General features: G+C 39.3%; 2 protein-coding genes across 4 annotated transcripts; one reads left to right on the plus strand and one right to left on the minus strand.

Annotated features, from left to right (window-relative positions):
- Nucleotides 1-32: 32 nt before the first annotated feature.
- Nucleotides 33-6920, plus strand: znf644a (zinc finger protein 644a). The gene is made up of 6 exons (XM_087810502.1): nt 33-207; nt 2062-4063; nt 4436-4978; nt 5053-5178; nt 5406-5508; nt 5589-6920. Exons 2-6 carry the CDS (start codon nt 2065-2067, stop codon nt 5776-5778), a joined length of 2961 nt encoding a protein of 986 aa, XP_087666628.1. The 5' UTR covers nt 33-207; nt 2062-2064; the 3' UTR covers nt 5779-6920.
- On the minus strand, nt 6442-11954 carry LOC148063567 (uncharacterized). Of its 3 annotated transcripts, none has more exons than XM_087810504.1 (13): nt 11699-11953; nt 11362-11477; nt 10242-10329; nt 10064-10173; nt 9879-9972; nt 9158-9557; nt 8988-9060; nt 8858-8924; nt 7461-7608; nt 7339-7399; nt 7131-7261; nt 6969-7058; nt 6442-6579 (listed from the first exon to the last, which is right to left on the minus strand). In XM_087810504.1, exons 1-13 carry the CDS (start codon nt 11761-11763, stop codon nt 6559-6561), a joined length of 1464 nt encoding a protein of 487 aa, XP_087666630.1. In that variant the 5' UTR covers nt 11764-11953; the 3' UTR covers nt 6442-6558. The 3 variants fall into 3 exon arrangements, with proteins under 3 accessions (XP_087666630.1, XP_087666631.1, XP_087666629.1); XM_087810505.1 differs by having other exon boundaries at nt 8858-8921; nt 11699-11952; XM_087810503.1 differs by lacking the exon at nt 6442-6579 and having other exon boundaries at nt 6942-7058; nt 11699-11954.
- Between the last annotated feature and the right edge of the window lie 584 nt (nt 11955-12538).

Below are 12538 nucleotides of genomic sequence, written 5' to 3' on the forward strand. Positions count from 1 at the left end.
CGACAACACGTTAGCAGCGAGAAACTTTAAACGTGATTCGATAACATAGCGACTGTCACTGCTGACGTTTTTACCCCATTCGTGACATGACCGGGCCCATGCCAGAGCACGGAAAATGGCGACTGTGAAATAGATGAGAGACGAAACTAAGAAATTATCCAATGCGGCGATTATATTGCGTTCCGTCTTCTACCACGCGGTTTCGAGGTAACACTTTGTTTGTTTTTTCTAACTTTGATGTTCTCGAGGCGGGTGACGAGGGCTGTGTGTTATTATTGTGTAGGTTATTAGGGGGTTTTGGTTTGGAACTGCCTTTATGGAATGGTCTGCAGCTCCCGAGGCAGCATCCGACAACACAGCGTGATATAACGCCGAGAAAAATGCGCTGAAAGCTCTTAAAAAAAACACCAAACGAATTGTTGAAACGGGTTGAAACACTGGCACATTTGTAGTCGTAGACCAACTTCTCGGCGAAGGCTGGTGTGGATGTGCTTTGGCCAAAGTTTTGCCTCACGGCTTATTACCAGAAGACCCGGAGAAGGTCCATCCATTTGCAGGTCTGCTGCTCGGAAGAGGGTCACAAAAGGTTCCTGTTCTCCACAGACCTTTATCTACAACCAAAAGCAGTAAATGCACCGAAATAACCCCAACAGTACTTCCATTGTTCATTTTCCATTTTGAATGTGTAGTTCCTGAATAATTCAGCGGCTTATACACATTTGTCCATTTTTGGAAATGACATGAGAACTGTGACATTCGCCGTCAAAGTCAAAGATACTCAAGTCTTCCATCCATCATGACCCTCTTTTCATGACCCTCAATGATGATCAGGATACCTCGACATCGATGTGTCTAAAGGTGATTCGATGTTGGTCAATACCGCAAACTTCCTCAATTTTTTATTTTCTTTTGACCTAAATCAAACGGTTCGAACTCTTACACAAAGGGGCCAAAATGTTTTACCGGTCCATGTCTCGTGGCGATCAAATTGTATGTTTACCAAGATGTCTATTACAGTCTGACGACAAGTGCGATTACAGTATTGTCTTTCAGTCATTGAGGCTGAATCCCCATCTATGAAAAGCTGGATGGATGTTTCTATTATTGCGCAAATGTAGATGATGATTGATTCCATGAAGATGGATGAACTTCAGAATGACGGTTAATACTGTATGTGTTTGTGTCGATCAAATGTTACATTTTCTCTGTAATATCAAGGCCTATTGAGTTCGTTTCACCAACAAAATTTGTTCACATTGAGTTGAATGCAAAGCTCTCATTTCCCCTCTACCGCCATGAATGGTATCCATTGAGTATTCCGGAAAACATAGCCAGGGTATTTGGGTTCTAATATAAACGGAGTTGGAAGCAATGTCAACCTCCCAGTACTCTGTGCAGAGCCGCCTCCCATTAATGATGTAACTGACGGTGGCGTCGTCTTGTAGAATGGTATCGGTGTAAAATATTAGGTTAGGTTAGGTAGAACTTTATTGATCCCTCAGGAGGTCTCCTTCGGGAAATGGTTTTTTTTTCCAAATAGACACAGCAATACAGCAATTATTCATAAAAATAAAAATAAGAACAAAGAGAAATAAAAAGAACAAGATGATACAATCTAAGTATAAAGATAAAGAACATAGATCAAAGAAAAATAACAAAGAAAAAGGATACAAATAATTAAAAAATATAATATATATATTATATAAAATAGATTATATAATATAAATATAATTAAAAAGGTATAAATATTACCTTTATTTACAATGATTACGCAGAGGTTTATTTGCCTAACATACTTTGTACCTTGATAAATAACTCGGTAAGCTGTAAATCTCACAAGTCTTTGTTGTCAGAATTCTGCAAGCCTCATTAAAAAATTAGAAGACATGGTTGTAAAACAGATTTAATCAATACAGAATTGTAACTGACGAGTTCCCCGTTAAAGTAACTTAAGATGATCATCATTTTTAATTGTATGAAATGTCAACTGTGTTCAAACAACTGTTTCTAATACGCTCTCTATTAAAATAATCTTAACAGACTTTTTTGATTGACTTCTAGGTCATGGCGACTCAAATGGAGTGTCTTGAAGGAGTGGATGTAGACGACAAAGACGGACATGCAGATATGAACGTCTTTACACTCCTGCAAGGCCCGCGGAGGAAGGAACAAGAGTCGTCCTGCAACAGTTCCTTTGAAAAAGGTGTTCTCAAACATAACAGTCCTCTTGATGTACTTTCAAACTCTGCGATCCTGTCTCCAATTGGCTTGGGGAACGGCCCATCTTCACAAAACAACCCAGAGACTCAAGAACTTGAAGGCATATCAAACGACAGAGAGGAGGAGAAGAACATGACGCAACTAAAAACTGTACAAGATATTGACACTGCTGGATTATGGGATTTTCAAGCAGAGTCACCGGAGAACTCTTTGGATAATGGAAACTTGAAGTGGGACCATCATAAGGATTTCATGCACTTTGTGTGGAATAATCAAAGCAATTCACCTGATGAGGAGCCTAAAGATACCCAATTGACAGACCACCAAAGGAAGAGGAAACGGAAAATGGACATGGTTGTCATGGTGGACCCAACTGAGGACTTATATTCCAAGGATCCGTCCAACTATTCGTATGAGGCGGAACACCAGCAAGAATCCGTTCTGATCGCAAGAGAGAAAAATTCACTACCATTACCTACTGAGAAACCTAAAAAGCATCCTAATGGAACCATCAAGGTCAGAAATCCTCCAAAATTTCAAATACCATCATTTGTTTGTAAAGTATGCGGACAAGCTTTTCGAAAATCAAGTTCTCTTATTGAACACATGTCCGTACACAAAGAAAAGAGTAGAGCATCTGATGAGAGAAAAATAAGGACAGACAAGAAGGACACAAACACAGGTGATTCACTTTGTATGGAGGAGTCCTTCTCCTGTAACCTCTGTTCCTACAGAACTTTCAGCAAAAATGTTTTCCACAATCACATTATTCTTCGACATGACATTTCCTTTGAGAAGTATGAAGCTGAACATCCTCCGGTAAAGTCACCCGTACCCAAAAGGCAGATCAGATCACCGATGCAAGACGCAGAGTTTACATCTAAACTGATATATAAACACATGACGTCAGAAAAAGCTTCCCCACCCAAGGAATCCAATGAAATCGCAGACTTGTTCAAAAATAGTAACAATAAACGCGTTAAGTCCCAACTAGTTCATTCAAAACTGGACCGATCGATTGACATCCTCTTGTCTAAACAAAGGGATGGAAAGAAGAGCCAGGAGGTCATCAAACTGAAGAACAATGACAGGATATCTGGTATGGAATACGCAAAAAAGGAAATGGACCACTTGTCAAAAACGATTACCATAGAAGCCGGCGATACAAAGTTAGACAGAAACAACCACGTGATATTTACCAGTACAAATAGAAGTTCACCCAAAACCAATCATGATTTGTCCATTATTCGGAAGTCATCGTCCAAGAGAAAGATGTCAAAGCCGTACCGCAACACCCCAGACATGTGTATCGTGCTCCCGAAGCCCCCGTCCAAGACGTTGAACCATATGGACACGGAAAATGGCGACGAAACGGATGTTTTTCACTTCGAGGATGAAGATGAGGACGGAGAGATCTTTGAGAACGGTATGAAGAAGAGCGATCAAAACATCCTTTATAGTTTTAGCAGGAGAATGTCAATGAGAGGCGCACTGCAAGCATCCAAACGGCTCTTTGAGAAGCAGCAGGAGGACAACTTCGAGATCAAAGAGGAGTGCATCGAATCTGAGGTTTTCCCCGAAACCTTCGAGCCCCACACCATACCATTGGGAGAGTCGTTCGAAGACGACATGTCGGACGTCGACGTAGATGGAAAAACCTGTCCCTATTGTCCTGCAGTTTTTGAATCAGGCGTAGGGTTGTCCAATCACATCCGAGGTCATCTTCATCGAGTCGGAGTACATTACAATGCACGTCATGAGGTGTCTCCCGAACAAGTAGCTTGTCACGACAGAAGGCCAAGGGTACGACGGAGGATCTCCAAAGCAAAGCAACAGAAAAGAGGTACTTGGTTTTTCATCTTCTTAATACCTATATATAGTCAGTGGACAGTCATGGATGCTGGTGGAATTAGTTTGTGCAGCTCACAGTATTTATGAGACAATTCCTTTTTCTGGCTAAATTATTTGAAAATGCATTGGAAACCATTGTACTTGGGCAACAAAGTCCAATCCATCCGTCTCTTTAGAATATTCCGGGCCTCGAGTCTGAGGAGGTTTTTAATGGTTATTGTGGTAAAATAAAAGGCCCACAAATGCCTTTGTGACCATTAAAAACCTTTGTTTAAAAGTGCTTAAGAATGTGCTTGTTGACTGGACGAATACATCTGTGTAATTATGTTACGTACTAATCTATCTCCAATACTCCCGTCTTCAGCCGCACAACTGGAGTCAGGGGTCGATCCATTGCAAAACATCCACTCGTGTCCCTTATGCGGGGACTCGTTTGACAACAGGACCGGACAGGCAAACCATATACGTGGACACCTCAAGAAGCTGGGTAGAAGGTTCATGTCCAAGAGCAAGTCGCCGGTTGTACTACTCCAGGAGCTCATGGAGGATAAGAAAGAATTCCAGAGGGCGGTTCAACTTCTAGGAAAGAAGCGGAACCATTATCGCTACGACCATTTCTTCACGTCAACACCTGCTGTCTCCGCCGTTAGCACAGATGCTACACCAGCACCGCCCTTGTCGTTTCCCTTCTTTAAAACCGAAAACAAAGAGGTACAGGCCAAGGATGCGAAAGATTCAATGTCCAGCAACAATGCGTTGATAGGAATATTAAAGAAGAGGAAGTGTCTGGAAGAGTCCAAGATGAAGGTCTCTTCTCCAATGTGCAAAAATCTACAGCCGTTTCCCTCAAGCACTGACCACTGCCCAGGGTCAAGATATGCCTCTTCGATGCCAAACTCAGTATGTGGTGAGTAACGTCTGGATAAGTACAAACAAAAGGGGGAGCTCGAGGCAAGAGATAATAATTTGTTTGTTCCACAGAGAAAGGTGAGTTCAACAGGAAGGTGTGCGTCCATTGCAATGCAAGTTTCCACAGTGGAGTTAGCTTGTCCAACCATCTGCGGGCGTATGCAAAACGAAAACGAAATGCCTTACAAGAGGGTACAAGTAAGTGCCACCATGTTTGTTTGTCTTTAGTTTCTGCATTTTGATCCTTACTCTAGTATTGTTAGCTTATTTACAGCAGTAGAAAACTTGCATCAAAGTCAAGGCTGTGTCACATACTTCAATGATCACAAGAGGACCTCGATTTTCGATGAGGCGTTTACTGACCACATGTTCGGATTCTATTACTTTCATGGAATTTAAACTGAAATTCCTTTTTTTTTTTTTAGCTTTTGACTGCAAAATCCGTAAGCAGCGCTCACGGCCGGGCTCAAAGAAGAAGACATTTGCCTTACCACAAACTCCTGAGGAAATGTACCGACTAACATGCAGGTCAGTGCCCTCTCTGCCCCCATTTACACACCTCTATCATTCCCTCGTTCATCGGTTTTCATTCTCTTTTTTTGTCTCAGGTTCTGTGACCTCGTCTTCCAGGGTCCCCTGTCGGTCCAGGAGGACTGGATCAAGCATTTACAAAGACATATTATGAACACTAGTGTCCCCTACACTGGACTAGGAATGGTAGATGTCCCTCCATTGGACCCCCCTAGTGTACAGACTGACCAGGACGGCTCTCGGACTGCCTCTGACGCCACCTTGTGAACTCGGTTGTTTGTTTTCTTTTCTACAAAATGCCGAGCGGTAGGTGGAACGTGGAGGATATTTCACTTTTCTTTTCGTCGAAAAAACTGGCCAAAGTACACTATCACTCACATGGGTGGGAAATACTGTACAAGGAAACACAATAGACAGTTATTTTGGATACTGTTACTTGGTTCTGTCCATTTTTTTTAAATGCAATTCCTAACAGACTGTTGTTTTTGTTTCATGCAGTAGTGTCACATGGAGTCAGTTTTTTTAATGAAGACAACCTTTACCTCAGATTTGTTATAGTTTCAGTTCCCTCGGTGAGAGCACTACTCCACTGTAACAAATATTCACATGATCACGTCACAAAATGTCAGCAGCCCTGGTTGGATAACCACAGGAAATTCACAGCTATAAGAAGCAGCTTGATGGAACAAAACCCAATGTTAACGAAAATAGTTTTATTTCAGTCATCTTGTAACTCCAGTACAAAAAATTGTTTCAGAGAGAGAACAATTAAAGCACAACAGACGCTGTTGTAACAATTGAAATGGTAAAATTACAAATGTACTTTATTTCACATCCCGTGTTGCAACAATAAAGCGAAGACCGGATCCCAAATATTTATTTGTAAAAACAAAAGTGTGGATAGACGGTTGAGTTTACATGATCCTACATGTTGTACAGTCCTGAAAGTAGATATTTTACCTTCAACAGTTAGTGGCATCATGTTTGAGTTTTTTCTTTGTTCTTCTCTTCTTGATTAGAGGGTCTCATGTGATGGTTTATTTTGGCTCATGGAAACGGACTGCCGCCCTGAAAGAAGAAAGGAAACGGTTCAGCACTTATCACCAGTTGGGTTTTTTGATCAAAATCCCAAGTGCAATTACGTTTGATTTCAAAAGGCTGATGTTTACACGGTAAATTCTTTCAATTGTAACTTGTGGAAACAACACTATGCGAGTTTCAAATGCTACAAGATGGATTAAAAAAAGATGGCGATATTTGAGATGGAACAGTTCCCAGGCAAAAGTGAGCGCATCTTTTGTCCAGACTTGTTTTTCTTTTAATACCCCTATACGGTAAACATTGAGACAAGAGTCACTGGGTCACGATATACATGACGGATAATTCAATAAAAGAGGAAACGCACACTTGTTTTGTATTTTCTTTTCCATCTATAATGTGCTGTTAGTAAAGAATACCTTGAGGAAGACGTCTAGCTCTGGTTTCCACTGTTTCAACATCAGATCTGCTTTTTCAAGACAAGCCTGCCTCCGATCCACCTCCGAATCCTGCAACATATTCCTTCATCAAGCGGCGTCTCTAAACTTTGTGTCAAGTGTTTATTTAAAAATAAAGCAAACCTGTGTGTTGAAGATATGCTCCTCTGAGGTGATGTGCTTCTGCACCGAGTCGACGGACGTGGACACGAACACGCGACAGGCGGCGCAGTGGAATATTTCCACCTTCGTCATGTGGTCCTTCTCCTGAAGTCCTGACAATTGATGTTACATTTCAATATACAATAAAATAGAAACGTTCCTTCTGTCTGGTTTAGAAAAGATCATTTACTTTCAAGGACTCTGGGGTCGACGTCTGGGCTGCACTTGAAGCATTTGTTCAGCATGACTTCCTGTACGGAGGGATGAACATCAGTGTGACATGAAACGACATATTCATGGTTGAAGTATTACCTGTAAAAAAGCCATAATCAAGTCATCAAAATTGTTTTTCTGCTGGATGAAGTCCATTGTGTCCCAGTGAGTCCTGCTGTCGAGGTGGTTCTCCAGCTCTTGCCCACTCGCCAGTTCAATATCACAGAGTTCACAGTTGATTGGATTTCTGAAAACGCATTAAAAAAAGTCAATAATATTCAGATGATGGACATGCAGGGGGGCTGAGAAACATCTCAAGAGACAAGCCAGTACATGCAGGGGATACGACCGCACATAGACACAGATAAAAGCGTATTTTTGGAAGAAAGCAAAGCACCCAGAGGATATGTGTTCGCACATGCAGAGTAAATAAGATCTAACTGGAAGGTACACACTTTCACTCAAATGCCAGACTTGTCTTGACCTTCATCTTGTGACTACTGCAACAAAACGACTCTCGGAAATGTCAAAATGTATTTAGAAGAATCAATTTCTGGAAGGTCCAACATGAGAACCTCAAATCTTAATTGTTTTTAAATGCATCTTTTTCTATTCTTATCAATTTTGACCTGGGATACAATAATTTGAACATAAACTACTTTTGTTTTATAAAAATAAAAGAGGAAAAAATGTACGTCCATCTGGGTTTCAAATACCACCTCCTTTCATGTTGTGGCTATTACAAAGACACCGTTTCTTTAAATGATATTACAGACCAGCAGATGACATTACTTAAAGGGTCCCAAGCAGGCATGTTCCTACACAATTTAGTATGATTTATTATTATTATTTTTTTGTGGTAACAATTAATGTTTTTCCAACATAAACCATGAACCTTGATGCAATACTTGCTAGTTCGTCAATAATGTACCAGCTTCATTATTTTGAGGTGACATTTACCACTTTGTTAGATGGGGAATTCATTTTCTCTACGAAGCAACCCTCTAGCTAGCAATATTTAACATTTCCCCCCCTGAAATTATTTGTTTATTTTTTAAAAACAAGTCATGACTAATACCCGGAGAGTTTGTAAGTGTCATGTGACCACCAAACTGCTCTACAGCCGTGGGTAAGAGACTGTGTTTGCACGAAATTCAAGTAGATACTTTTTGAAGTCACCCGGAAGATAAACAGAATATTTTCATGCGCAGAAAATTAGAGACGGCAAAATGGAGAAGTCACGACATTGCAGTTACACTGCTCCAACACAAGGGGGAGCCAAGATTTATAATCTTGCATATTGCAGCTTTAACCGGGACTAGACAAATAGGAGAACTTATATCATTTATGGACATCTGACAGCAAATATTGAAAGTAAATATCTTCCTATTTCTTAATTCATCATGATTGAGAATAAACAGCCTTAACTACAACTTGGTATTTTCTTTTTCCTACTCCCAGTGATACATTATTTGACATCATCTGTGTGAACTTACTTATCCATAATAATACTTCTCTTCCTGATCTTCGCTTCCTCTCTAGACGGGGAGGTGCAGCCAACTGCTTGAAAAAAATGACACTTTATTATGTTTCAAGACCCTTGGAAACTTACAGATCTGGTGATACCTTTCATTGTATGAGCCGAGGAATGTTGATAGTCTTTTGATGGAGGTGGAGACAGTCTGACCCGTGAGGTGATCTGTAAAAAAAATGCAAACACAACATAAGAATTCAGTTTATTTCAATCTGTCAAAACCACAAAACAGAGACACTTGAATGGACCACATTGGTCTTACCTCGCTTCTGTACTTTGGCACGTCTAACTCTTCATCTTCCTTCATCCTCTCTTTTTCATAAGAAAACCTTTCTGGGTACGAGCGGCTGACCGTCCTATCAGGGCTCAGACTTCTACGCTCAACAGCTCTGCCGGTGGAACTGACGGCGTCGAGTGGATCCCTGCTGAAGCCCGCCCGCTCCGAGGGTCTGGGAGGACCGGGAGGCCAAATGTCCTCAGAGCTTTCAGGAACAGGTTCCTCCCTCTGAGGAGGTTGTGACGACTCCCAAGTGTTTTTACTGTGAGCAGTGGACACAGACTTCCAGTCGCGGTAATCCTGATCCGACGGAAATATTTTCACTTCGGGACACTCGACCTCAGAGTCGGAATGTTGTGTGTCGAACGGGTCATAAAGTTCCTTCCTGAAGGAGATTCAAATGCCAAATTTAAATATAGATTTACAACAAATCAATGACTCAAACATTAATCAGTCTTTTCTAGGTACCATTGCTACAAGCTAACAGGATCTTTAATTCTTCAATCAACAAATATCAACATAAAAACATGTACGGTATGAGATACAAGTCTCTTATAATGTATAAATGATAATTAAAAACCTGGTAAAACAAACATCAGCTCAGATTTACTCATTATTTAATACATTGAATTCAAATTATTATCAAATATTTCCAAATGCTTCCATCAAAGGTGTTAACAAAACCCACAGCAAGTAAGAAACATACCTGGTCTTATCGACTGATGATGTTGACGGTTCCCCAGAAACCACTTGCTGCTCAGTAGATTTATACATCACACCCCATTTACTCGCCCGTTTCGCTACAGAAGATATGAAAGTTGCTCATTTAAAATGCTAAAGATTAAATCTCGCTTACAATACAGGCAGATTAACTGAGACGTTGACACTCACGGGTTGATAATGGGTTGAGTTCAGGATCAACCGTTGCATTAGCTCTGCCGTCCTCGTACTTTTCCGGACTTCTTGTGCTAAGTAAAACATTCTGGTCCTGGGGTGCTGGGCTAGTGACATAGAAGATGGAAATGGATGTAAAAAATTCTAAACCTTATGAAAAATACAGGTTACTCACAGAGTAGCTTCATCAGTTTGAACAGGAACATCTTCGTTTGATTCATCCAGTTGTTGAAAGGATGTCTTCCATTTACCGGCATTGTTTTCTTGAAGAAATGAATTAAAACATGTAAATCATTCAACTATTGTCTTAGCAAAAAGCAGAATAAGTAAAGTTAATTATATCAAGTATACTTAAGTATAAGTTAGGTACATATACTAAGGTATATGTACTTGTAGTGAAGTAAAAGTATACGGATTTGAAGTCTGAAGAAGTATACTTTCAAGTGCAGTCATCTCTATACTACCAGTTTACTAAGTATAAAATCCAAGTCTATAGTTCACTTTAAAGAATTATACATTAAGAATACTCAAAGTTACTATTTGTACTTACCATCTAGTACATATTTGGGTAAATAAATTGCCAAAACCCTCTTAAAGGGACTACAACTTGTTCAATGACGAAAGGCAAATTGATTGAATTGTTTCCATTTTTGTGAGCATGTCTTCAAGGTAAGCGATATGATTGTACTATTAACGTAAGCTCCATCATGATCAACTAGATTAAAAATCAGGGGAAATACCTCGAAGCAAATGTGTGTTTGTACCTAACAATATCACCAAAAATCTGTTTTTCTGCCCCCGGTCACTCAATCCCACAATCCTTTGCACAGTTTACTATTGGGTCACCACAATAATACATTAGCCTAGATAAAAGTAGAATTATCTACTTGAAGTACACAAAGTATGCATCCGTGTACCATTTAGTATAGGATGTCAAACTTCAATTATACAACTTAAATTTTAGTATAGAGTACTCAAAGTACACTTGACTATACTTTTTGCAAAGTAAACTTTAAGTGTACTCATTTAATCTTAGTATTACATAAGTATACTCATAGTATGTTTGGATACACTTCTTTTGACAAACAACTTTTTATTTTTATTTATCAAAAGCTTCACCTATCTCAAAAACTAAAACGAAATTAAATATTTTAATGATTATTATTTAGCATTAAAATGGATTTATCATTTAATTTGTCAATTTAATATGTATTTGACTGATATGATGCTATGATTCCAATAAAAGATTGAAATATAGTGGGATTAATTCAATTCTTGCTAAGCAGTGGAGTTACCTTTATGTTTCGTTTCTGGTTTTGCTTTAGCAGCGACGCGAGGAGTGTTGCTCAAGGGCCCGGCAGCACTCTTCATGGGCACGTATAGAACCCGTTCACTCAGTGGTTCTGGAGGTCTGTGGATGAAGATGATCCAGGAATCATCTCAGATGCTAACCAGCAACTTAGCAACCTAGCTTAGCCAGAGAAATGCTAACCTACACACGATAACAGTGCAACAGCGGGTCATAAACAATATGTTGCACGTGTTTAAAAACATGTTTTAATGTAATGTGTACCAATAAACAGACATTAAACCTAAAAAGACTGTAAAAAGTGTGAGTGAATAGAAGGTTACCTGGTGTTCTTCTCCGCTCCAATGATGTGAGGAGACGCTTTGGCTGGTGGCGCGTAACGTTTCATATTATTTTACAAACTTATACTTTAGAAAGTTCGAATATTTTTTATGACTGATAATAATGTTTGGCTGTGTATACTCCACACCGATAGATGGCGGTGTTGTTCTTCCGGACATGACGGCGGCTGCGGAGGCCAGAATCCATCACGAGAAGATGAGAGGGCGAAAAAGTAAAAAAAAAAAAAAAAAAAAGTATAACTGCGATAAATCAATTTACTACATATTTTATGTTCTAAAAGCCATAATAGAATATATTTAATCGAAGCAACTTCATCAGAAAATTGTATTGCCAGTGTTGGAAACACAATATTGTTTGTGGTGTCAGTACAGAATAAAATAATTAAATAAGATAAAACACTAAATAAGCAATAGAAAATCACAGCCAAGTACCAAGGAAACCATTCTGCGGTGCCTTCTTGAAAATACTACAAGATTATTAATAGAAATGTTACAATTAACTGGATTTATGTCGATGCATTTTATGATAGGAATTGTAATTCTTGGTGGAGTGTTTTATTTTTAATAATAAAATTATGAGAATTCTTTTATGTTTATTTTATATAACACATCTATTGACATCTATAAAGAGACAAAAATTTGGTCCACCAGATGATTTAAAACCGCAAAAACAAAGTATGACCTACAGAGATTATAGTGTTCAAGTTTTGTTTTTACATGTTGTTTTTCAGTCAGAAATGAATCTGGTATCTACCAAAAATAAAAATCTGGATGCAGTTGTAAGATAATTTAGTGAAAGATGGCAAATATTTATGTTCATGA

Source organism: Callionymus lyra, chromosome 16 (genome assembly GCF_982586985.1).
Source record: "Callionymus lyra chromosome 16, fCalLyr1.hap1.1, whole genome shotgun sequence".
NCBI lineage: Eukaryota > Metazoa > Chordata > Actinopteri > Syngnathiformes > Callionymidae > Callionymus > Callionymus lyra.

Coding starts and splice junctions, on each gene's coding strand:
- znf644a (XM_087810502.1), top strand. CDS start 2,065: ATGGCGACTCAAATGGAGTGTCTTGAAGGAGTGGATGTAGACGACAAA. Junction 4,979..5,052: donor GATGCCAAACTCAGTATGTG/GTGAGTAACGTC, acceptor TTTGTTCCACAG/AGAAAGGTGAGTTCAACAGG. Junction 5,179..5,405: donor TGCCTTACAAGAGGGTACAA/GTAAGTGCCACC, acceptor TTTTTTTTTTAG/CTTTTGACTGCAAAATCCGT.
- LOC148063567 (XM_087810503.1), bottom strand. CDS start 11,763: ATGAAACGTTACGCGCCACCAGCCAAAGCGTCTCCTCACATCATTGGA. Junction 9,558..9,878: donor TCATCAGTCGATAAGACCAG/GTATGTTTCTTA, acceptor AATCTCCTTCAG/GAAGGAACTTTATGACCCGT. Junction 7,400..7,460: donor TGATTATGGCTTTTTTACAG/GTAATACTTCAA, acceptor CCCTCCGTACAG/GAAGTCATGCTGAACAAATG.